Source organism: Trachurus trachurus (genome assembly GCF_905171665.1).
Source record: "Trachurus trachurus genome assembly, chromosome: 15".
In the NCBI taxonomy this organism is placed as follows: domain Eukaryota; kingdom Metazoa; phylum Chordata; class Actinopteri; order Carangiformes; family Carangidae; genus Trachurus; species Trachurus trachurus.
In genome coordinates, this window is record NC_139906.1 from 15,540,733 (window position 1) to 15,564,563 (window position 23,831).

The 23,831-nt window shown below is 40.3% G+C and overlaps 3 protein-coding genes across 4 annotated transcripts; 1 reads left to right on the top strand and 2 right to left on the bottom strand.

Annotated features, from left to right (window-relative positions):
* Positions 1-8,214: 8,214 nt before the first annotated feature.
* rps24 (ribosomal protein S24) lies at positions 8,215-12,475 on the bottom strand. 2 transcript variants are annotated; one of them, XM_083987664.1, is made up of 6 exons: positions 12,422-12,475; positions 11,621-11,686; positions 11,324-11,533; positions 9,840-9,953; positions 8,890-8,910; positions 8,215-8,299 (listed from the first exon to the last, which is right to left on the bottom strand). In XM_083987664.1, the coding sequence occupies exons 1-5, from the start codon at positions 12,422-12,424 to the stop codon at positions 8,905-8,907; spliced, it is 399 nt and encodes a 132-aa protein (XP_083843790.1). In that variant the 5' UTR covers positions 12,425-12,475; the 3' UTR covers positions 8,215-8,299; positions 8,890-8,904. The 2 variants fall into 2 exon arrangements, with proteins under 2 accessions (XP_083843790.1, XP_083843791.1); XM_083987665.1 differs by lacking the exon at positions 8,890-8,910.
* Positions 12,476-14,875: 2,400 nt separating this feature from the next.
* Positions 14,876-18,739, bottom strand: eif4ebp2 (eukaryotic translation initiation factor 4E binding protein 2). Its single transcript, XM_083988318.1, has 3 exons — positions 18,376-18,739; positions 16,588-16,767; positions 14,876-16,401 (listed from the first exon to the last, which is right to left on the bottom strand). Exons 1-3 carry the CDS (start codon positions 18,506-18,508, stop codon positions 16,370-16,372), a joined length of 345 nt encoding a protein of 114 aa, XP_083844444.1. The 5' UTR covers positions 18,509-18,739; the 3' UTR covers positions 14,876-16,369.
* Positions 18,740-19,497: 758 nt separating this feature from the next.
* Positions 19,498-23,029, top strand: ppa1b (inorganic pyrophosphatase 1b). The gene is made up of 10 exons (XM_083988317.1): positions 19,498-19,690; positions 20,625-20,689; positions 21,089-21,142; positions 21,249-21,368; positions 21,478-21,691; positions 21,797-21,924; positions 22,152-22,237; positions 22,327-22,399; positions 22,517-22,556; positions 22,659-23,029. The coding sequence occupies exons 1-10, from the start codon at positions 19,630-19,632 to the stop codon at positions 22,688-22,690; spliced, it is 873 nt and encodes a 290-aa protein (XP_083844443.1). The 5' UTR covers positions 19,498-19,629; the 3' UTR covers positions 22,691-23,029.
* The last annotated feature ends 802 nt before the right edge of the window (positions 23,030-23,831 follow it).

Here is a 23,831-nt window from a genome sequence, read left to right on the forward strand (position 1 = left end):
ATGAGTTTCTTGCCGTTTCAAAAAAAAGAAAACTCTGGACCGATCCAGACATGCCAAGACTATGGATTAATGCAAAAATGTAGCAGTGATGAGATAATCACTCAGACAGCAATAATAAGATATATTACATTTTAATTACTTGGGCAAGTGTTAAAAGACTTGTGAGTAAATTGAGAAACACAAACTTAAATAGGGAACATCAATTATTCCAACTACGACCTGATAATGATGATGACTAACTTGACTTTCTCATTCATTGCATATAGCTCCTGTATGTGGGGATATGTTAGGAGTCACTAACAACACCATGAATTATACATCTCTCCAGCGACAGAACATATTATGGGATCTGAGAGGCAATATGAGCAAATCTCCCTTTTTATTCATGCCAGTACTGTTTAATGAATCACTGGGAGATTGCTCTCACTGTTGCCATTAATCAGAGCTTCTCTGCTGCTGATTGAAGAGGGTAATATGAACAGGAATACCAATGAGTGGGGGAATGTGCACGGGTTGAAAAATGGCAGAATAACTCAGCCATATGGACAGCCAAGTGCCGTGTGAAGTCCAAACCTTGCCCTGTCCTCACAAGGCATAAGTCCATTTCAATTTTACTGTGTTTTCCGATGATATAGAGTGACTATAGCAGACCACTGCGTACCCACAAGAGACTGAGACAATTTGCTTTTAGACTGCTATTGGAAAACCATGTACCACAGTCATATTGGTACTTTGGAAGCTGCATGATGCGATGTTAAGTCCCAAACACAAATTTGTTTCATTGATTGAAGAAAACTGGACCAGGCTTGTGCTCGAGGGAGCATTTTGTTCATAAATTGAATCTATAAATTTGTCCATATGCAGTTAATGTCTCCAGAATAAAGATAATTTAGACACCATTTGGGTTTGTAAGACATAATTTCTCTTTTGATATTTTGTTTCTTTTTGCATCCCCACTGGATTCATAAAAATGTCATTCAAGCCTTTGCAATTAACTATAATTGACATATGGGCCAAGATATTGAAAGGAGTATTTTCATAAAATGCATTTATTTGCTTTCTTGCCATCAGTCTAATAAATGTGAAGTCAAAGCCAGTGCTACAGTATGACTATTAGCTTAGCTTAGCATAAAGACTGGTAACCAAGAGAGAATTGGCCGGTTTGCACCCATTCAACCACAACTTTTTGTTTTATAGCTTTCACTAAACTAAGCTAAAAGTTCAGTTTCACATGCTTTCAGTTTTTGAGGTAGGGGCTAGGCTATGTGTTGCTTAGTGAGTCTGGTAAATGTAAGATTACAGCCAGAAGGTGGTTAGCTGAGGTCAGTTTAGCACAAAGGCTGGAGAAAAGGGGAAGCTAACCTGTTTCCAAAGGAAACAAAATCTAGTCTACCACCTCTAAAGTTTATAGTCCATAAAAGGCATTTCTTTTTTTGCTTAAAGCAGAAGTAAGCAGAATGTTTGTGTTAATATAAGTCTTAAATAGTTATATCTTCCGACAGCAATCACTTATATAGAGTGTTTGGTCCGAAACACGGGTCTGTCAGTCACTCTGCTCTGCTGTAAGCCGAGGAGAAAACTTTCCTTGTATCCTACAACCTTTATCCAATGAGGAGAGAGAACGGCATAAAAGGGCGGTCCTCTCTGTGTGTGCAGCCAAGGGATGCGCATGAATGTGGTAACGCAGGGACGAGGGTGGGGGCTGCTAACTCCATCGGCTGACAAGAAGTTAGCCAAAACGACCGGATCGCTTACTTCTGCTTTAATCCATGCAAAATCCAAATGTACAAACATCACAGTGGCCGTCTGTTAGCTGTAGCCTCCTAGCTTACAGGCTTGAATGAGGATGTTTCTGTAAAAATTAGGTGAATTTCAAGTTCCATTTCCCAATGGTAAAACAGCAAGGGTTTGCATCAGTTAGTTATTTTGTTCGCATAGATACAGCACAACAAAACTGGTCAATTGATTTTACACAGGCTGTGAGTACAAAGGTATAAATGACTCAGATTTACCAGCAGCATCATAAACCATAAGCAGTCAAACCGTGGTGATTCAGTCCTTAGGTCCTTACCTCCAAAGCCTTGTCCTGTCCCACAGTCTGTCTCCAGTCAGTCTTCCTTAGTTCAAACAAACAAAACAAAACAGAAAAAAATCCAAAGGTGTTAAAAAATATTCCATGTTGATACTTGTGAAGTTCATTGCTTTTAAGTTCTTAAAACGTACCCCCCCCCCCCATCTGGGTTCACTCTGGTTCACTGCCAGGTTATCAGCTACTTCATACAGTCTATGCTCCTAACCAATGAACAAACCAGCTAACCTTGTCTCTGCCGAGGAGCAAAAAAAAGAGACAAGCCTGATTGGATAACTCAATTTTGATGGTTTTAGCTTTTTATAATGCAGTCTATGGGTTTTAGCCATGGACTGTAAAAGGTAGCCAGCCTGTTTCTGAAGATGCTATAGCTAGCAGTGACGTGCGGTGACCTTACAACCGAAGCAACAATAATGTTAACTGTACTCAACAAGCTATTATTACATTAGAAAGTACGTAAAACCTGCTAACTGTTGGTCTCCTGTCAGGAAAAAGCTGCCGTTTATTCCTCAAATGAAGCCCATGAAGTTGTGGAGCGTCTCCGGTACAGTTATCCATCACTGCAGTTGAGCCGCTAAACTGCTGGACGCAAAAACCGAGGGGGCCGTGTGTTTCCAATTCACGAAAGCAACGTGAACGTACGTGCCACTCACACTTAGTAGAGTTACCATAGGAGAGTTACGCAATGAGGCAGCGTAGCATCTGCCTCCCTTGGCGTACATGTAAGTCTATGGGGGGAACAAATCAGCCCCCCTGTAATGCTCTCAGCAGGCACGCCGATTTTTCCCAGTGGCCACCCGTGGTACTGCAACAAAAAATCCCATGCGGCCCAAAAAGGATTTTTCCCATAGACCGCAATAGTAAAAGAGATTGAAGCCTGTAAAACTGTTCACAGGACACCTCCAGCTGTAACCTCCGTTAATTACTAATCTTTGTATTCTACATTTTTAAGTCATGGACTTTTTATCCATCAAAATACAACGAGACGGCGAGTGGCTTCTACGGGTGCTGCCTGGCCGGAGGTAAACTCAGTTGAGTCGCGTTTATTAGACTATGAAAATCACCAAATGCTGACACATTTAAACCTGTAAAGTTATCTGGAAAAATTAAATTTAAAAAAATTAAACCATAGATCAGAGCGATTGATATAACAATCAAGTGCCTAGAGGAGGCACTGCCTCCCCTGACTGCACGTCCTTAGTAGTCTCAAAACAAAAGCAACAGTAGATGCTTATTATAATAAACTCTAATTTATATAGCACCTTTAAAAAAAAAACCAAGGTCGCTTGAACAGAAGAGGGAGAGTGCCCAGGTTAACTGCAAGATCCTTGTAGGCCTACACCTGCAGGACTGGCCAGGTCCACCCAGGTGGAAGAACACCACCCACAAGCCTACAAGAAACACCCACAAAGACAGACAAAGAGAAAGCAGAGAGGCAACACAGATAAACAGCAGGCCCTACTGGCAGGAGGCCGTCACAGCTATATCTTTTTGATTAGTAGTTAACTTAGCACAAGTGGAGAAAAACAGCTCTATCCAAAAGAATCAAAATCTCCTAGGGTAATAGCCTACTTACTGAATAGCATATTGTTTATTAAATCTATTTTTTAAATTGTAAAAACCATTATGGTTTGGTTATGTCTTGGATTATTTACTATATTTGGGACACCTTTGGGCAGTCAGCCTAAAATCAATGAGTAAAAGGAGCCAGTCACTTTTAATATTAACATGTCATGAAGACTTCAAATGTATCTGTGTGATATTACAACTGGAGTAATATTGTATTTTATAGCATTTTGCTATGATTAAATTAAATTAGCGATAATAATGTATCATGATGGATTGTCTGGAAAATGGTGTGCATGGGAATAGACCTACGGTATTTTCTTATCACCAACCTGATATGACTATCAAGCATAGTGTTCAAACCAAAGGACACAATGATGCAGATGCAAATGATTCCTTATTGACTGCACACACAAACACACAGCTCCTATAGTCTGGAGAGTACAGCACGGTTATCAGACAGAGCACTCCATCATACTGTCACTCACAAGGCACAGATCATCCTGCTGCCCGTACTCATTACCGCACCCTCCCGTTTCTCCCTCTCCTTTGCCTCCCCCCTCGGCCAAACCTTCTTCTTTCACTCTCTTTCTCTCTTCCCCCTGCTCCCCAGTCGATCTTTCCGTGCCAACAGAAACGAACAGAATTCCTCAGGACGTAGGTGGCTTGGTGGGGAGGCAGGTGGGCTGACATGCTTTTACACCAGCCTGATGTCCTCTGAGCCTCAGACAACATGTTCACAGTCTGCAAAAAGGGGCCACAGACTGGTTTCAATACACTTCACATGATTGAAACCGAGAAGTGATTTTTCACATGCACACACTGGTTTGAGTGCCAGAATTAGACAGCAGGTATCATTTTTTTCACCTCTCCCTGAACCCGTGAAACTGGATTGGGTGGAAAACACCATTGTTGCATTTTGGCGACTGTAATGCGTGTCCATGAGGGTTCTGTCTGTTTTGGGCAGATGTAGTTAACTGCAGGCTCCGCAGGTTTTTTCCCCTCTGCCACTTCCAAAGAGGGATAAATGACAAAACCATGTCGGGCTGGTGATGCAAAGAGGATAATTAGGATTCACGAAACACAGTTTGTCCTCAAAAGCAAATCACTTCCCCGGTGCTCAGGTGCTACCAAGGCACAGATCATTTTATATATCAGCACCTAGCAACTGGCAGATGGAGTGAACTTCGTGCAGGCTGCCAAAGCTGATAGGACACTGCAGGACTGCAAAATGAGCTGTGATGATTCCCCTGCTGAGGCCAACAAGAGAGACATACCTCATTAAAATGCATAGCATCCTCAAATGCACGGCCACACTTAACAGCTCCAAGTTGCCCCTTTGCAAAAAAATGTTCACAGTGCCACTGAAAACATACAGTTTGTATCTGATGAATGGAAAACAAACATGGACCAGCTTGGTGATTACAAACATAAATTTAGCAATGCATTGAACATACGAAACAAAATGTTGTTCTATGTGTAGATATGAATGACAATAAAGTATCAGAATCTGAAGAGAAATATAAACCATTAAGCTAAATCCGTATAATACTTAGTTCAGAGCTACACTGATACACATCAATGGACTGTACATACCTTATTATGATGGGGGGGAACAGCTGGACTGTTTTCTTTGGTCATTTATCTATCGCAGCTATTGATATTTACATGCACATGCTGGCAAAAACACAGTGATTCACCAGAAATTTTGTCCATTTTCTCTTTATAATACCAGAGCTCAACTCCATGCATGGAGAGAGACAGGCCATTAAAACTGCACCTGTTGTGAAGCATAAACATGTGTTCCTCATAACCATCTATCATAAACCTGACGGCAAAAACACCTTTGTTGTACAAACAGGCATGGGGCATATTCTCATTACAAAACTCCACCTGCCCTAAAGGCAAGCAGAGGTGAATGTAGTCCTTTATCTGGCTGTATTTGGTATGTATGGGGGTCCCTGGAGGCCCTTCACGCAGACTCCTGATGCTGAGACCGCAGATGCCGTGCAGTGCGCCTTGCAAACATACCAGCACGCATCGCATTTGCTTTGCAGCTCGACATCATACATCAATGTCTGAACATTGTCCGCTCGCTTATCTCACTCTCATCTCCTCTCAACCCTTTTGCTTATCGCCCATCACATCACCAGCCCATCTTTTTTTTTTCTGTCCTCCCCCTCAGTTTATTTCTTCCCGTTTCTCTCAATAATATCCCGTATATTGGATTACCCTGTTAACTTTCCTACTGATGTCATTTTTTGCTTTCCTGTTATAGCAAAAATACAGGAGCAGCATGAGGAGGAGGGGGAGCGATGTCATTCGCCCAACAACTGAAACAAAGGACGGGGCTAGAAGATAAGAAATGACAGGAAGAAAAATGAATGAGAGACACTGAGAACAGGGGCTGCAAGAAGAGAGGAGAGACAAAGACAGAGAGGCAGAGACTCCTGGGACGGACCGACAGGGCTGTGGAGAGAGGAGCTTAATTTCCCAACACCATCTGTTACCAGTCCCTGGGTTGAAAGCTCCACTTATGTCAAACCTCCCACAACCACACAGCAGTAGAGCACCAGAGCCGTGAGACACCCCCACTGCCTTTTCCTTGTCTGTCCCCTGCACCTTTTTATGCTTTGCAACAGTCACCCACCTGCCCACCCTCATCCTCCACAGTGTACACTACAACACACACTTTAGCTGAGATAGATTAATCTGTCTGATTTTTTCTGGGTCGTAGTGGGCTTAAGGTTCTGCTAAGGAAAATATAAAAGTGTATGCATATGGGGACCAACATCTTTAATGTCCCCATGCTTGGTAGGAAAAAGGATTTCCTTTTAAGATATTCACCTTTTACACCAGTTCACCATCCACTTAACCAATTAAGTCTTTGTGTTTTAAGTCCCATTTTATGTTGTATATTTGGACTTCAAATTATCTTGATAAACTGTCAGTGTTTAATCTTAGCCAGGTGGCATCGATTGAAGCAAAGACCACAGGGGATGCTGGGTATATATAGGACTTTCTACTGGGAAAGAAGAGCCCACGACTCAAAATGTGTCAATGGAAGTGCCTCCAAGCTACTGTTTTTCTTTTTTTTTCTGGTGGTGTAGTCACTGAGGTCTCTGGTGCGGAATCGCCTGGCCTATATTCAAGTTTGTAGAGGCAAGTAAAAAAGTCAATTGCAGGGTTGAAGACAATTATATATAATATGTATAAAATAGACCTTGAGTGCAGTCCCTCGCATGCTGCTGTTGCATTAAGTTGAGCAGCACTGTGGATTATGATCGTGGAGAGGGTGTTACCTTGAGGACAGTGAAGGTCATTGGAGGTTGAAAGTTATCATTTTTAACATTTCAGTGTATGAGTGCAAGTGCTCTTCTTGTTGCATGCAGCTATTATTCATAACTAGTATTAGCACAGTATTGTCCAATGACATCTTTGTTCTCCTCTTGACATTGTAGAAAAGACATTTCTCGTACCTAAGCTGGTTGGTGCCCCTGCATACACTACATGAGGAAATTTTGATATCCATAAAGGGCTGGGAGACATTGGGAGGCAGTCGTGAGGTGGGGGTAGTGGTGAGGGGGTTACCCTGAGGACAGACCATTCCCTGGCATTTTAATCACTCCATTTACACACTCTCTCAGGGTATTTCTATGCAAATTATCTGAAAAGGTCACACTGCAAAGAGGGATATCTATTCTGTTCCAAATGGTGTTTATAAACAGGGAAAAAGGCAAAAGTCCACACACAGGCAGGTTTATCTGCATACGAGTACAATTTAGTCACCAGGGACTTTGCTTCTAGGATTAATTAGTGGTGAATATACTTTATCCCAACAGGTAAATACCTTCAGTAAAGCTTCAGTGTATTTAACTGGTTTAATATTTTATTCAATGAAGGGGGTCCTCATGTGGCCATTTGTGTAACTACAGCTAGGTTTTTGATTCATTGCAAAACTAAACTGAAAGCATTTGCAAAATCAAACAGATCTGCTAGGGGGTAAAAAAAAAAAAAAAAAAAAAGCTTCTGATGAGTAACAAAAATTAAAATTAAGTACACAACAAAAAATGTGCCTCAAAGTTGCCAGCATGCTCGGGAGAATCTACAAAATTGTGAAATTGATTGAAATTCTTTTTTTTTTTTTTACAGCTTTCCTATCACTGAGTTTCTAAACTTTGAGAGTACCAAATCATTTTAGAAGTAGCACAACAATAAAAGGCTGAAAGGACCAGCTGTTTTGCAGTAATGTCATTGCAAAACAACAACAATTCCCATGTGTTCAGTATTGATCAAATCAAATTATGTAGTGAATATTGTGCAATGTGTACTGAAACACTCTGAAAATTCGATACAACATGGATGTGTGGACACAGCGTGGACTGGCATCATTCAGCAGTTCCTATAGAAAAGCACGTCACAAGCCTGGCTACAGTCTGCTTTAACACAAGTGGGTATTTATCTTTTCCAAAGACACTCAAAACATGTCCATCTAGGTCTATTCAGACGAGCTCAAATCAATCAAGTTGGTTGTTAAAATTCATATAAAGGACCAAACATTTTCAGATTTTTTCCAAATTTTATTTGATGACAATATACAAGAACATATTGAGCACGTAGACCATCCCTGGCTGTCCGGGCTCACTGTGGGGAGAGAGGAGAAAAATGAGTGCAAGAGCCAGCATCATGTGTACAACAAAACAAGGTGAGTACTGTAAAGTTAACAAGTGCACATTGACACTGCAAACGTTGACAAGTAGTATTTCAGTGGAGCAAAATACCCCAACACATAGTTAAAAACTTCATATGCAGTAGATAAAATCAAAAAACACACTTTTGACTTGCATAAGACAATTTAAGGGGAGACAAAATTTAAGTGAGAAATTCACACACTAACTGCCCCACTCACACTTTAAAAACCCCACTAAGATCCACATGCTAACACTCGAGATCTGCTTCTACTAACTAGCAATATGAAGCAACGTCAAAGCACTTGTCCATTAAGATGTAAGCAGTAAGGCAAAACCTCAGGGATATGACATTATTATAGCAGAGACAGAGGAAAAAAAGGGACTGGGAAAGATGGGAAACCTATTAAACAACATGGGAAAGAGGGAATCGCACTAGAGGAAAACTGCGGGGTAAAGAAGGGTGAGACATGCATGGCACAGCTCAGGTCTATCAGCTTTTGATGTGCAACACAATGGCACACCATGCTTGTTCTGCTTCTATACCTGCACACTGACACCTCATTTCTGCAAAAGAAATCCATGGGAAGCAAAAGAACAGGGGATGGAACAAAATAATGTTAACATGTTGAAAATTGAAACAGAAAAACAGAAAAGATCTCTGAATGGATTTTAGATGGCTTTGGTGTGTTAGACATGTCTGATCAGCATCAATATTTTTTACAAGCCAGCTGTGCTGTAGCTGTAACAGGTGCAATTTTCATATTAAAAACAGCCCAGCTGGACTTTTTTTATTCAGAGACCTATTCCAGGTGACTTCAGGCCAGTGGTTGCTGTCATAGAGGGTACAGGGGGAGGCAGGGTTTCATTAAAACATCTACAGCAGGAACATTTACTGATTAGTGCTGAATTTATGCTCTATTTTATTAGCTGCAGGATCACCTTACAGTGCTATTAGGTTTCCAAGATGGGATCTACAGCAATTTCCAATTTATACTTACAGTCATTAGTATTAAAAGAGGGATCAGCCAGGTCATATTTTATATTGGATGCATCACGTACATCCAAAAAGGGGAAAAAGCTTTGGCTCTTAGATGATGAGTGAGGGTGTAAGGGGAGTAATTAGCCATTATCTATCACTCCTGGATTATCTGCACACTGCAGTTAGTCTATGTGTAAACAAAATTTACCTTCTACAGTTCCCGAAGAAAAATTGATACGTTTGGAAAGATGACAAAGGAAATTAAAACAGTAAAATGTTGTGAAAAACAAAGATTAGCAGGGTAGGAAAAGAACAGGTGAGCAATGGAAATCAATAAAGAATCAAGTGTATTGATTGCAACATTGTCTACCATAACTCTTCTGTTTTTGCTTTGGTTAAGAAGGACAACTCCTACTTCCATATGGCAGATTATCAAAGGAATACTGATATCAAGTACTTGTGCAAGACTACAAATGTGGTCCGTGACTGTTTTGGCACAAAGCAGTGAAATTACCTTTTTGCCAGCAGCGCCCACACTGGCCTTCTTGATGCCTCGTACTTTCTTCATTCTGTTCTTGCGTTCCTTGCGCTGTTTCCTTGAGGTCTTCTTTTTCTCATACAGACCATGCTGAGGAACACAAATAAAAAAACATTGAATTAACCATGTCATACTCACAACATAATGATAACATTGGTTGCTCATTACCAGCACATTACGATCATACTGGCAGCCTGTTCAGACATATGTGACAATCATTCCTGTGTTGCATCAAGAGTATGTACTGCTCTACAAAGGTGCTCGACGTATTTGCTTTGATGGTCACAAAAATATCAGTGCAGTAGCCTGCTGATATTGAAGTTGAACAAAGCAGGCTACAAATCCACTGCTCCAGCTTTACCAAGTGCCTCTTGTAAACTACGGATAATCAACTGGCATTTCGACAGTACTTCTCATGCCTTCACACCTTTCTACTATACTTCTCATCCAACCTTTTACACCACATTAAGTGCTGCTTCCTGCTGCCACCTGCAAGCTACTTGATGTACATTAGAAATGGGACACACTCAGCAACTGACAATACTGAGGGGCACCAAGAGCCTCTACAACATAAGCAAAGACCACCCACTCAATACCACATTTGAGATCCAGAACGTAGACGTTGTAGCTGTTCACTGTTGTTAGATTTAGAATAACGGGTGGGAATAAAACCCAAATAACTTAAAGGGATAGTTCACCCTAGAATGATATTTCGCTCATTATCTACTCACCCTCATGTTGACTAAGGGCTGGAAGAATTATCAGAGTCCACCGTCCCTTCTCTGAGTTACAGGGGGTCTCGGCGTAGCAGTGAATTTCAATGCAACGGTTGCAAAGGGACACCAGAGTTCTTCGTAAAAAAACATCCAAATACCTCCATGATGCTCGTATGTAATGTCCGTCTTGTGCTGAAGCCCCAAATTGCGTAATTGTCCCGAAAAAAATTAAATAAGTCTATATTTTAAGCTTGTTTGTAGCGGAAGCTTCTCGAAGCTCCTCTTCCTGGTCCGTCCAAATATCGCGTGATTCGCAGTAACCGCACTGACGCCGGCGCAAATCACGCGATATTTGGACGGACCAGGAAGAGGAGCTGCGAGAAGCTTCCGCTACAAACAAGCTTAAAATATAGACTTATTTAATTTTTTTCGGGACAATTACGCAATTTGGGGCTTCAGCACAAGACGGACATTACATACGAGCATCATGGAGGTATTTGGATGTTTTTTTGTGTGTGTTTTTTTACGAAGAGCTCTGGTGTCCCTTTGCAACCGTTGCATTGAAATGCACTGCTACGCCGAGACCCCCTGTAACTCAGAGAAGGGACGGTGGACTCTGATAATTCTTCCAGCCCTTAGTCAACATGAGGGTGAGTAGATAATGAGCGAAATATCATTCTAGGGTGAACTATCCCTTTAACATGTTAAATTGTCAGCTATAAGAGGACATGCTCCAACACTCACTCTGGCCAGTCTGTGTTTGGGCTCATTCTTCTTGGCATAGTCGAGGGAATCGTACACCATGGCAAAGCCTGTTGTCTTGCCGCCACCGAACTGAGTCCTGAAGCCAAAGACGAACACGACATCAGGAGTGGTCTTGTACATCTTGGCAAGTTTCTCCCTGATTTCAGTCTTGGGGACTGTGGCCTTGCCGGGATGCAGGACATCGACGACCTGCAGAGAGGAAAAGACTTGTTTTAACAAGAAGGCCCAAGGATGTTAAAGACTGGACCAAATGTGGAGTTGGGATTGAAACCTTACCATTTGCTTCCTCTGAAGCAGCCGGTTCGTCATGAACTTGCGGGTCCTTACTGTCACTGTGTCATTCTGTAGAGGAGGAAGAGCACATGTCATCTCAAGATCAGCTTTTACAAAAACAAAAATTAAATCTACTTTAGTTCAGGTTTGAGCTTCAACCACTCCAAAAAGAAAAACTACAATGCCAGGTGGAAAAGTTACCTGGGGCTTCTTAGCCAACATGCTAGCTTAGGTACCCATCTTTCTTGATACCTTTAATGACTCAACAAACTCAATGCAGCCTGTTGTTACAAACAATAACGAGTCCGCTGGCAAGACTTATTAATAATATAATATTTGAGTAATATCCCAATTCGCAAGGAGTGAGGGCCTGACTACGGGTGTCAACATGGTGTGTGCTAACGTTAGCATTAACACACACACACTACCGAAGCTAGGAGCTAGGTCTCCACGTCTGTACAATAACAAGCTTTAATACCTCGGTTTGTGTTTATTGAGCAACTGTGGGGCTAAATTAAGTTGAGTAGTGATTGAAAATGTATAAACACTCAGTGTGGAAACAATACACGGCATCCCCGAGTGGTAAAGATGAAGTGTGTACCCGGAGGAGCGACTACAGGAGCAGGGTAGCATCTGAACGGTGCCGCTCAATTTCCTCTTATATAGTTTCATATCGCGTCAATATTGACATTTTATTATCGAGCAGACATTAACGATCACTTAGTCTGCAGTAAATGTGTGTCGGTGGACGGATGGCCTCGATGATGAACGGATTTTAGTTGTAATTTTTGCCACAAGACTCACCATCTTTACGCCGGCCTCGCTCAGGGACGTAGAAAAGGAGGAAGGACCGGCAGGCGCCCGGATTAATGCCTGCAGAAAATTGGTCGGGCTTCTCCCTCAAGTGCCTGACGTAAAAACGACTTTAGAAAATGCGAGTGACGGTTTTTTATTTTTTTATTTTAATTCTAGTAGAGGGCAATAAAGCCAAAAGTCTGCTGCTCTTATTCTTTTGTATTGTTTGTAGGCATCCAGATGTAATACTATGACAACTGACATTTTCTTCATACGTAAAATTGTCAAAAGAAAAAAAAAACCCCAAAGCAAACCAAAACAAAACACATCATCATGAATTTATTTTTATGGCATGATTTTTCACAATAAGGTGGGCTACAATGTATATCACTGCAATAAGTAAACTAAGTGATAAAAATGTTGTATTGCTCCATGTATTATATAGCCTAGTATAATAGGATTTTTAAATCAACAGAGCTAGTTAGCAAACCTAAATCAATTTTAGGTTAGAATAAAGACTGGAAGAGTCCACATATAAAGAAGTTGTTTTACACATATGGCCTTACCTTATGATAGGCTGAGATAAACTAACTACCTACAGCAAGCATGGGTAAACTAGGGCTGGCAAATATTGGTACAGAATTGTCTGAATTATAGCAAAGACCACAAACTTTGATGTGCTGGCAAAAATGGGTGACCAACAACACTGCTCTCACTGAAATTGAAAGTAATTTTGTCTTTTATTTTTAGGTAATGGCTTTTACATGTAATTTCTATTAGTTCACACAAACACGCACCATCCAACTGACACTGGCCGTCAAATTTTAAAACTCAGTGTGGCTCCTGAGCCAAAAAGTTCCCCCAACCCTGACCTACCATGGATGTATGTGACCTACAGACTCGATTGGCATTTCCTGTATGAAACTATGTGTCAGATTAAGAACTGTAAGCAAATCTCTCAAGTCTTTGTGAATGAAAGGCAAGGCCTTCAAGGTAAAATCATGGGAAGAGGCTGTTGGGCGTGTAAATTAAAAACCTGAATTTGAAATGCTGAATGTACAATGGGCAAACACCACTCAAAGTTAATCTTAGATCCACAGGGTGGCAGTATTGCAAGAGCTACAGACAGACCTCTCTGGAACACTATTGAGATAGACTTTTAACAAAATGTAGACCATACAAATATAGACATTGCAGTTTACCTTGGATGTGTGCTCATGGCCAGATTAACCTGTTAAGGTAGGGGCCCAGGGCTAAAATTAACTGTCAGGCTCCTACTAAATCTACACTCTTGTCACCTACCACTCTCTACACATTGTTCAGGGTGTCTGATCCCCAGTTTTCCATATTAGTTTACGTTTATTCGAATAAACACCAGTCTACAGGTTGGGGGAATATGCATCAGTTTTAAATCAATAATAAAGGGCTCAAAACCTTTCTATGACAGACAGCTGATTTTGCACCTAAATGGTATAGGTAGAAAAATTCAAATGAATCGAATGACTAAGACCAACTGACATGCAGTGAACCTGAGATGGCTTGTGGCTTGCATTGGGAATCCTGGTTCCATCTATTAGTCTGGGAGAGAGATCTCAGTTATCAGCCTGAGGAAACAGTGTCTTATGAATGAGCAATTGAGTGTGAGAAATAACACAAAATGGCCACAAGAGATTTTATTTTTAGTTTGTTAATGAGTATGTGTGATGTGACATTTGGATTGCTCCACTGTGCACAACATGAATCAGTTGTTACTGAGGCAGAGGAACACTGTGGTAACAAAATGGTGAGAATAGAGAAAATACAAAGAGAAAAACCAGAAGACTACGCAAAAAGAGAGTCAATTAAAAACACAACATCTTACTTTCTTTGTTACGGAACTTTATTGATCTTGCAGCAACGGTGTCCACTGCCATTGGAGTTTCCATTTAAAATAAAGTTGCTTAAAATCAGAACAGAAAGTTACAGTAAGTTTGTTTCACATCTCTTTCAGCACACAATGTTAAGCCCTCATCGTCAAACCAAACTTGTTTGATATAAATTTGCAATTTTAATTATGATACTGTAATAGAAAGAGTTGTTGCCAAAAATGTGCAATGCAAATTGGGTTCAAGTAACCCCCTCGACATATTTGTCACCAAACATGGCCAAGAGTTAATTACGAAAGCCAAAACGAAAAAAAAAACTTTGATAAATATCTTTTCAGTGGTTCCAGTCACACGGAGAAACAAACTTGAATTCATGGATTATGAATGACAAACCGAGCAGCTAAGATGACTGGAGTGAAAATAAAATAAACTAGTAAACTAAAAATGGGACTATATGAGCATGTGGCACTCTTTTTTAACCACAACACCATCTGAAACTTCAGAATCCCAAAATGACTTATATGTCATCCCACTATCAAACTTCACAGCTGCTTGAGGAAAAAAAAAAAAAAAAAAAGGATTTGTTTTGCTCAATTGCTAGGTACAATGTTACCTGTTCAGTGTTACAGTGAAAAAATAAACATCTGTTGGAAAGTACAAATTTGATGACAAGGAACCTAGTTTTTGTTACTGCATCTCATGTAAAGTAAGGCATGGGCAGACATGACACGTGAAGAGAATAAGGTAATGTACAACGGATTAAGGACACTGGGGACAGATTTGTAGATTAAGGGACGGCATCCATCAAGCCTGATGCAAACAATGTTTTCTGGTTCCTTGACACATCTAACAAATCCAAAGGCTTGACAGTGCTTATTCCCAACCAAATACCCTCAATACTAAGAAACTGTATTAAAAATAAAATGCATATAAAACATCTGGAGTATTTCAAGTTTTTTTCTGTTTTTTTTTTTAAATCTTCTTGTTTTTCACCTAAAAATGAACACTGGGATATCAATCATTACAATATTGTTCTAAATCTTCATCTGATCTGGATTATTGAAAAACTTCTGCCAGATGTTGCCAAGAAAATGTATCAAATTAAGAGCACAAAGATTGTGCCAGTATGACAAAGCTGGCTGACGTAGGCTTTTAAAGGTGTACTCATTTTTCTTGGCAGTAGAGAAATTTGTAAATAAAATTTCTAGCAAGATCACAGCAGGGGTGACCCCAGCTGCTTGATGTTGTTGAAATGTTATAAATGAAAAGCTTGTCCACTGATGCCGGGTTACAATTAACTTTACGTCGTAGAGGGAAATACAATCATTTGAGACTATGAAACATTTAAATAAAGGCCTAAACTTTTGCTTTTTTTCTGTGAAAAAAAAAAGGATTCCCCTGAAAACCGGAAAACAGGCCTGTGTTGATAATGGAAAGTAAAATCTTGGAATGGCATGAATTCTTCACCTAATTGGAAAATAAAAACAACAAGAAAGCGTCCCTTTACATAGCATCAGGGGAAACTAAACTGACCAAACAACCAATGATAGATTGTGGAGCTTTTCAAGTAGTTCCAAAAGAAAAAAAATCAGTTAAATAACATGCTCACAAAGGCCTTCAAAACTAAAGACTGTGATGAATATGAAAACTTTTGACTAATTCTAAGGCCAGTAATTGAAATTACCACTTTATCCCCCAGTTAACTTGGAATAATGTTGGTTTTACAGTGTGCTCTGTTAAGTGTCCTGACTCAGAAAGCTGTAAAAATGAGCACTGCCATTTACTAATTGGACAAAGTGTCTGGGTGTTTCATATTCATGCCCACTCCCTGTGTTGTGTGGTTGTTGATTTGTACAGCATTTGGTAACCATGGAAATCTATTCAAATGAAGCTAGCTTCCAGAGTTGGCCGCACTGTACCTGTATGTATGATGCACTGAATCCCCATGGTTTACACACATTACATCCAGCAGCGAGACAGAGAGCTAAAGAAGATGGCTGCCATGAGGGCTCACAACATTGGTTTCTACAAGCCAAGCCACTGGCACCTTGATGCCAGGTCATTTGCTTTTTGCTGGTGAGGTTTTAGACAGTTAGATGTCCATCTCAAACTGCGCATCATCACCTTTGGAGACAAAGGAAGAGACAAAGAGATAATACAATAGAGTGTGAGAGGAGCAGGCTGGGTTGTTGTTTTATTATTACAATGGTTATTACGGTATACAGGGTGTGTGTGAGTCACATGTCTGAGCAGAGACATGTTGGCAACTCTACTAATAAAACAATTCCTCTTGCATATGAAAAGACTTACCGGTTGTGGGTTTGCCATCATGGTTGTTGATGTGGTTGTTGGCTGAATTCTTCCGGTTCTCACTCAGGATGTTTTGGCTGGTCACCCCGGGGATGACAGGCAGGTGAGCTGGGGGAGTCTGGGCTATGGGAGAGTTACGCCGGTCCAGTAGGAACTTGCGGTCATAGATGATCCGGGTTCCTGCAACAAGACGCATATCAAGGTTGAGGTTCAGTAACTGAGGAAATTAGTCTGGTCTTCATCCAGACTTTTCTGGAAGTGTCTTCCCATCTGGCAGCCATCATTATTTGTCATGCTCTGGGCCTTGACAATGAAAATGCAGGACTTGGTTGAGCTAGAAAACAAATGTACAACCCAAATAGGGCAAAAACACCAAATAGAAGCTAAATGTGACTCATCAAGAACATGAGCCAGACAGTGTGACTGCACTTGGTCTTTGAAAATGGTTCCCAAACTTTCTCTGTTATGCCCTTCTTGGGAAGCCCCCACAAATCCCCATTAAAAGCACAATACTGGAGTACAATTACTGCACACACTTATCATCTCATAGTGGTTATCCTGATCGATCTTCATAAATTGAATTTGACTTGCAAGTTGGATTAATGAGCTTCATGAGTTTTTTCTTTCCTCTTCAAAATATGTCCTGCGTTCTTTTCTGAGCAAATCTGGTCAACAGCAAGCTCATAATTTTAGCTTGCATCACAGATCTCTTTGTTTATTGATTTGGTTTCCAAACTAATTCTATTCATTGACCTTTTCCACAGCTGCAGACATTTTGACTTTTCATGGCAGTAAAGCACAGGCAGAACTTTGACATTATCAGTGGCTCAGTTCCAGCATTTATTGCAAAGCAAAACCTGTGTCTAGCAGATGGAAATGTCTGGTGTGAGAGCTTTTCAGCCGAAGTTTCACTTCTGTTTTATTTTTGTACAGTACATGTACATCTTTCCTGTTATGTGAGATATATGAGAGGCGGTTCATAACCACATATATTTAAAAGGTGTGTTAGAGAAGTGTTATGTATAGAACAAGATCTGTATGAATGTGTGTGTGAGAGTACGTTAATGTGAAATCTACAGCACTTGAGTGGTTGTCAAGACTAGGAAAGCATAATATGAATGCAGCCCATTTACCACTGACCATAAATTATTAGAGTCGAGAAAAAATAAAAATCAAATCAATGTAACATGAATAGGTTCTGGAAAGTTTATTAGGTTTGACTATTTTCTGGTATTTGAAATGCAAAGCAATCAAATTAATTGAAGATGAACATAGCAAACGAAATGCCTTGACAAAAAGATCTCTTCTTGTCAGCTACACTCGGTATCCTACAGTGGTTTATTTACAGTAAAGTGTGCTATACTTTTTGTACTTCCTCATGTAGAAGGGATTAATCACTCTAATCAGTCATTCATTGCAGTTTGGCTGTGCTCCAAACAATAATATTGTATGATACATAGCTGGCTTCTGTTTCTGCTTAAATCTACAGCCTACAGGGCATAATATTTGCCATGGGTGACAAATATGTTGGCTTTTGTTAATAACTGTGATGGGCGACAATACATTCATCAGAATCTCTGCGCTGCAAACCAGCCAATCAGAGGGCAGGTAGAGAGCAAGGGGGCGGGGCTTAGCTTTGTTTTTGTTTTGATCAGGATGACAAGGCAGCCTAGGCCACAGTGACAGCAACACTGCAAGGTTCGGTGAGAGCACAAACACCACAGTAAAAGATAACTGTCATGAACACGTTTTTTTTTTCTTTACAAATTATGATCAAATAGACTTTACCTCCAGGAGTGGTAGAGAATAAAGTGCCTCCGGGGGTGGTACAATAGTCATGAGGTAGCTGCGTTGTGTCGTTGATCAACACCGTCCTGGTCGGGATGGCCCTGCTCTCGCTAAGCTGACGACTGGTCGACATTTTTCCGCGCCGATGTGGTGACAAATCCAGCAGCTACAGGAATCTGGGGTGTTTATTTCCCGACGGACGGTGGATACCCGGGCCGTTCCCCTCTTCTCTTTTATCTTCCCTAAAGCTTTCTTTCTCCTTTCGTCCTCCCAGCCGTCAGCACCGTCCCCTCCCTCAGCAAGGCAGGAAGCACGACAGGCTGCGGGCGGATGTGAGGTCAGCGGGGCGCGGCGTCATCAGCGGCGGTAAGCACCTAACCACAGCCAGCCCGCTGGGAGAAATCATTTTCATTTTTATAAAAGTCATTTCAACACTCTGAAGAAAAATATCCCAAATGAATTCCATTATTTTACTTATTTATAACTGACCCTGAACATCATTTTAAGTCTCTGAAAAGTTGACTAGCCTATGATATTTATCTCTTTGTTTGTTTGTTTATTTAGTTTAATTAATTGCCATGTCTTTTTTCTTGACAGTACGATTTGGATACTTTCCCTCATACTTACAAGTGCGTACGTGGGTCTAACAAAATGATATTATTAATAAATTAATCATTATCAAAACTGTAATGATTGACAGTCATTATGCTGCCTTTAGTGTATCTTGTCGTTTTCTGTACAAGTAAAAATGACAACTTTATTAGATTGAATAAGCAGACCAGTGGTGGGAGAAGTACTAATACAACAATATAAAATACAAATTGCATAAGAACTTAAAGTTTCAGAATCTTATTTTAGCAAGAGTACAAAAATAGGCTACTATCAGCAAAATGTAGCCTATTTATCACAAAATAATGTCTATTCAATACTTCTTCTATTCTTACTTACTTTTTATTACTACAATACCAGCCAATATCATGCTTCGTATTACAATTACAATACTTCTGTTTAATTGGGTATTTCATTAATTCTTTTTAATACAAAATAGTAGCCTACACACACAACTTTTTTATTTTATCAACAGTTTCAATATTTCCGTTAGTCCATGAAGGCGTCATTGATAACAATGCGCATGCGCTGTGCCCTTTCTGTCTCTCCACGTTACAAACGACCATCACCGGGGCCAGACGTCTCCTTCCGCCGCCATCCTCCATCCAAGTCCCAGGCACAGCGAACACAAACCTGCCCCTGAACATGAGCTTCACGGTGGAACAGAGAGGAGCCCTGAACGCCCTCAGCTACCGCCTCTTCTTCAGTGAGTACCTACTAATAACAAAGTTGTACCTTTTGTTTGCTACTTTCCGGGACTCTGCACAAACCTCCCACACAGGCCAGGCAGCCGCAGCCTGCAACCTCCCACGTGTCATTTAGTATTCATTAATAATTGTCACCGGTTTATTCACCAGGTTAATAACACGTAGATTTTGTTTTTACGTTTTCTACCGAAATGGCGCGGTTGGAGCCAGTTATCCAGCTGTGCCGGTTTTGCTGGGTTCGCCGGTCGCGTTTGACGTGTCATGGTTTAACAAAGAGATAGAGGGAGAAAAATGTCATCGACGTGACTGAACTTGGCGGAAGGAAGTTGTTTATTTCGAGAAATCTCTCAAGGTGCTTCACACGTCAGTATAAAATGATAAGAGCTGTAAGATGGTGAGACAACGCCCTCTCCGATTACAACAAGTTAATAAACCCATTGATAAGAGGGCAAAGCTGCCAGGTAATCACGGATTGTCCTGATTTAACACTTTCATAATGTCTAGTTTGATGTCATAGCTCATATTTCTCTAATTAGCCTACAAACCCAAAAATAGAAACATATCATCATCAAAATGCCAAATCCAAGTCATTGCAATAAGGGCATAATGCCAAAGTAGGCCTGTGGGATCAGTGACTCCAAGCAGCACTTATAATGTAGCACTATGTCCTCATATCTTAACTCTTGTTGTACAGACACGAATGCATTAGCTGTGATGTTTGTTTTTTGTGGTCTAGATCAACAGAAAGCATACTGGCACACCTTCAGTTAAAAGTAAATAAAAAGGAACAATGATAACCTGTGTACGCTCTCTTGCAACCTCATGGGATATGATGACACAATCTCCCTGGTGTAAGGCGATCATCTGTTGACAATAAGAAAGAAAAACGGCTTGTGTCTTCCTGCGATATTAATACATCTCACTGTTTTACAGAAAATGAAGACGGAAAGTACATCTCACCATTCCATGACATACCAATGTATGCTGATGAGAGTCAGGTAACACAACATCTGTAGCCCTTTACCCGATAAACATTTTAAATCCACCCACTAGTTAAATCCCTTCTATGCTGCTGCTATGAATTTGTATCTCTGTAGCAAAGTGAATGTATTTCTCTCCAGAATAGTGAGGTCATAGTCTATTTGTGAAGTCAATGGCCTTTACTCTTTATTTTCTCAGTGCTGTGTCAATATCTCTTGTGACTGCAGGGGATTATCTATTATCTTATCTGTCTGAAACAATTACTCCTTTTCATGTAGAAGTTTCAATGGGGGCAATGCTTGAGTAAAAGTCAGGATGTATGATGTCATGTAAGGATAATGTGCTTGAAAATTGTGTCATCTTAAGTTTTGTCATATGCAGTTTCATAATAACTGAAAGTTTCTTGTTTCTTACAGAACATCTTTCACATGGTTGTCGAAGTACCAAGATGGACAAATGCAAAGATGGAGGTAAATTAGCAACAGAAGAACATGATCAGTGAATTTAGTTGTGCAAGTAATTTAATTGCTACTTTAATTGTTACCGATGTTCCCCAATTCCTCACTTTATTTCCAGATTGCTACAAAAGACCTTTTAAACCCAATTAAGCAAGATGTGAAGAAGGGCAAATTGCGCTACGTTGCCAATGTTTTCCCTCATAGAGGCTACATATGGAACTACGGAGCCGTTCCTCAGGTTAGTAATCATTTTCTGATACAGGTGTGTATCATCCTGCAGCATTTTAAATTGTACTACATCAAATGGTTAGCAGCTTTAGACGATGCCTTGTTTTGTAATGTTTCAGACATGGGAAGATCCCTCACACAAAGATGGAGACACCGGTTGCTGTGGTGACAACGACCCCATCGACGTCTGCGAGATCGGCAGTAAGGTGTGTTCCCGTGGGGAGGTCATCAAAGTGAAGGTGCTCGGGGTCCTGGCCATGATCGATGAGGGTGAGACCGACTGGAAGGTTATTGCAATCAACGTTGAAGACCCTGAAGCAAACGACTTAAACAGTAAGCACCTCCGTTTTATTTAAACTCGATTTTCGTTTGTCTGTCTTGCGTGTTTCAATCATCAATCATACTCAACTCCTTTGGTCCATCTGTGTCTTTTATCAGACATCAGTGACGTCCAGCGCCTGAAACCAGGCTACCTGGAGGCCACAGTCGACTGGTTCAGGAGGTACAAAGTGCCAGATGGGAAACCAGAGAACCGGTTTGCTTTCAATGACGAGTTCAAAGACAAGGTCTGCACACAACACACTATATACACAACTTCCCCCTGTCACTACTGGAGTTAGATTCATCTAAAGCACTTGTCTGCTTTGAGTAAATTTTTACCTTTTCTAATGGTTAACTTGCCCTGTTCAAGCGATCGTAGATTTGTTGTTGCTCACACAGGTCTGTGCATGAATGTAATGGTAAACATTACACTTTACGCTTAACTAATAAATGACTGTTTCTTGTGTCTCAGGACTTTGCCATTGAAGTAATCAAGAGCACTCACAACTTCTGGAAAGCCCTTATTTCCCAAAAGGCCAAAGCTGGTGAACTGAACTGGTACACACTGCAGTTCTCTTATTTTGTCGATTTTATCTGCCCAATCAACAAATACCTCCTGAATGACTCTTTCTTATCGTTTATTACAGCAAAAACACGTGTGTCTCGGCCAGCGACAGTCCTTTCTGCTGCTCAGCAGATGAGGCTAAAGCCGTTGTTGATGTACGTGACCTTTTTTTTTTTTTTGGTCTCATTTTGCAACATAAGCACCAGAAATTTCAACAGCCTCATTCCTCTTTGAATATTATTTCATAACTTGATGTTTCACTCTATTCTCAGGGATGTGCTTGTGGAAAAGAGGAAGAGATCCCCTCATCAGGTAGACTTTATATTTGCATCAGTCAAGTCCAGACGATTGAATGTGGCTGAGTTTCTTATAATGTCTGGTTGTGCAACTCACATTGTTTTTCTTCATTTACAGTAGATAAATGGTTCTACTATGAGAAGAAGTAATCCAGGAGCTGTTTGGATTGGAGCAGTGTGAAAGGCTCATCTCAGGAATACTTGAAGATGGTCTTGTATCATGAACCAATGGGATGGGACATGGATGGTTGGGGCTGGGTCAACTAGGTGGAGAGATAGAGGTTAGATTCAATAGAGAAAGTTAAAAAAAAAATCTCTCATGTCTTGACCAATTGATTTTCACGTATTTAACAAAGATCTCTTTGGAGATGTGCTACCTTAAACCACGTACAGGTATTGTGCCTCGTAGATACTTGCATCCGTTGTGAGACTCTGAACCGCTTTAATAAAGCTTCTCTGGTTAAATTATCAACAAAGCCTGACTTCTTTTTCTTCCATCAACCACTGGAAAATAAAATGATTGCACCGCACTTGTCAGTTGTGGATTTAACTCTAATTTTGGAGCTGAGAAATGTCATCTGTCCATGCTGAGATTTTAATAGTAGGTTCCCTCAGTGTTACAATACTGCTGCCCTGTGGCCAGTGTCCTACATTACCTCTAAATGCAATTCAACATGTTTACACGAATGTTCAGTATTTTCACATGACTGTGTTGTGTTAGGTCATTCCTCTGGCTTCGCTGTGACTGTCAAGTTTGTGTGGCTTTATTTTCCTATTCATAACAGCAGTGGTAAACAGTGAAAACAGATCTAATTAAAGTTATATTGAGGCAGTGAAATTAAATTAAATTTCAGATTTTCTTTCTTCGGCTCATTAAAATAATGAATTTTCCACAACGAAAAAACAGTGACCTGTTTTTTTAAATGGTTAAATCAAATGTGTTGATGCCTTTAAAACAGCTTTTTTTTGTTGTTTAATTATTATGAAACTCTCCATTATTTCGTTGGTGAATTGACATTAGTTTATAAAATGCCAATTAGAATTTTTATTATCATTTATTGAAGCCTAAGTTGACATATTTATGACTTGTTTCGTCTGACGAACAATAAAAAAAGCGAAGAAAAAAATGTTGCATTGAACGTCACAGGAAAGAGGTAAATTTAAGCTAATAAAGGTGATTAAAAAAATAACACACACTCTTCTGTTGCTAATTTATGACTCTTTATTTGCCTTGAGAAATTCTCTCTTGCCTTGAACGTCTTTTTAAAACGTAAATTACGTATTAATAAAT

Excerpts from the sequence above, each read along its gene's own strand:
- rps24 (XM_083987664.1), bottom strand. Across the intron at positions 11,534-11,620 it reads TGCTTCAGAGGAAGCAAATG|GTCGTCGATGTCCTGCATCC; the intron begins GTAAGGTTTCAA and ends TCCTCTCTGCAG. Across the intron at positions 9,954-11,323 it reads CCAAACACAGACTGGCCAGA|CATGGTCTGTATGAGAAAAA; the intron begins GTGAGTGTTGGA and ends TGTGTTCCTCAG.
- eif4ebp2 (XM_083988318.1), bottom strand. The coding sequence starts at position 18,508 with ATGTCGACCAGTCGTCAGCTTAGCGAGAGCAGGGCCATCCCGACCAGG. Across the intron at positions 16,768-18,375 it reads ATTCTCTACCACTCCTGGAG|GAACCCGGATCATCTATGAC; the intron begins GTAAAGTCTATT and ends GTCTTGTTGCAG. Across the intron at positions 16,402-16,587 it reads TGATGGCAAACCCACAACCG|GTGATGATGCGCAGTTTGAG; the intron begins GTAAGTCTTTTC and ends TTGTCTCCAAAG.
- ppa1b (XM_083988317.1), top strand. The coding sequence starts at position 19,630 with ATGAGCTTCACGGTGGAACAGAGAGGAGCCCTGAACGCCCTCAGCTAC. Across the intron at positions 21,369-21,477 it reads ACTACGGAGCCGTTCCTCAG|ACATGGGAAGATCCCTCACA; the intron begins GTTAGTAATCAT and ends GTAATGTTTCAG. Across the intron at positions 21,925-22,151 it reads ATGACGAGTTCAAAGACAAG|GACTTTGCCATTGAAGTAAT; the intron begins GTCTGCACACAA and ends CTTGTGTCTCAG.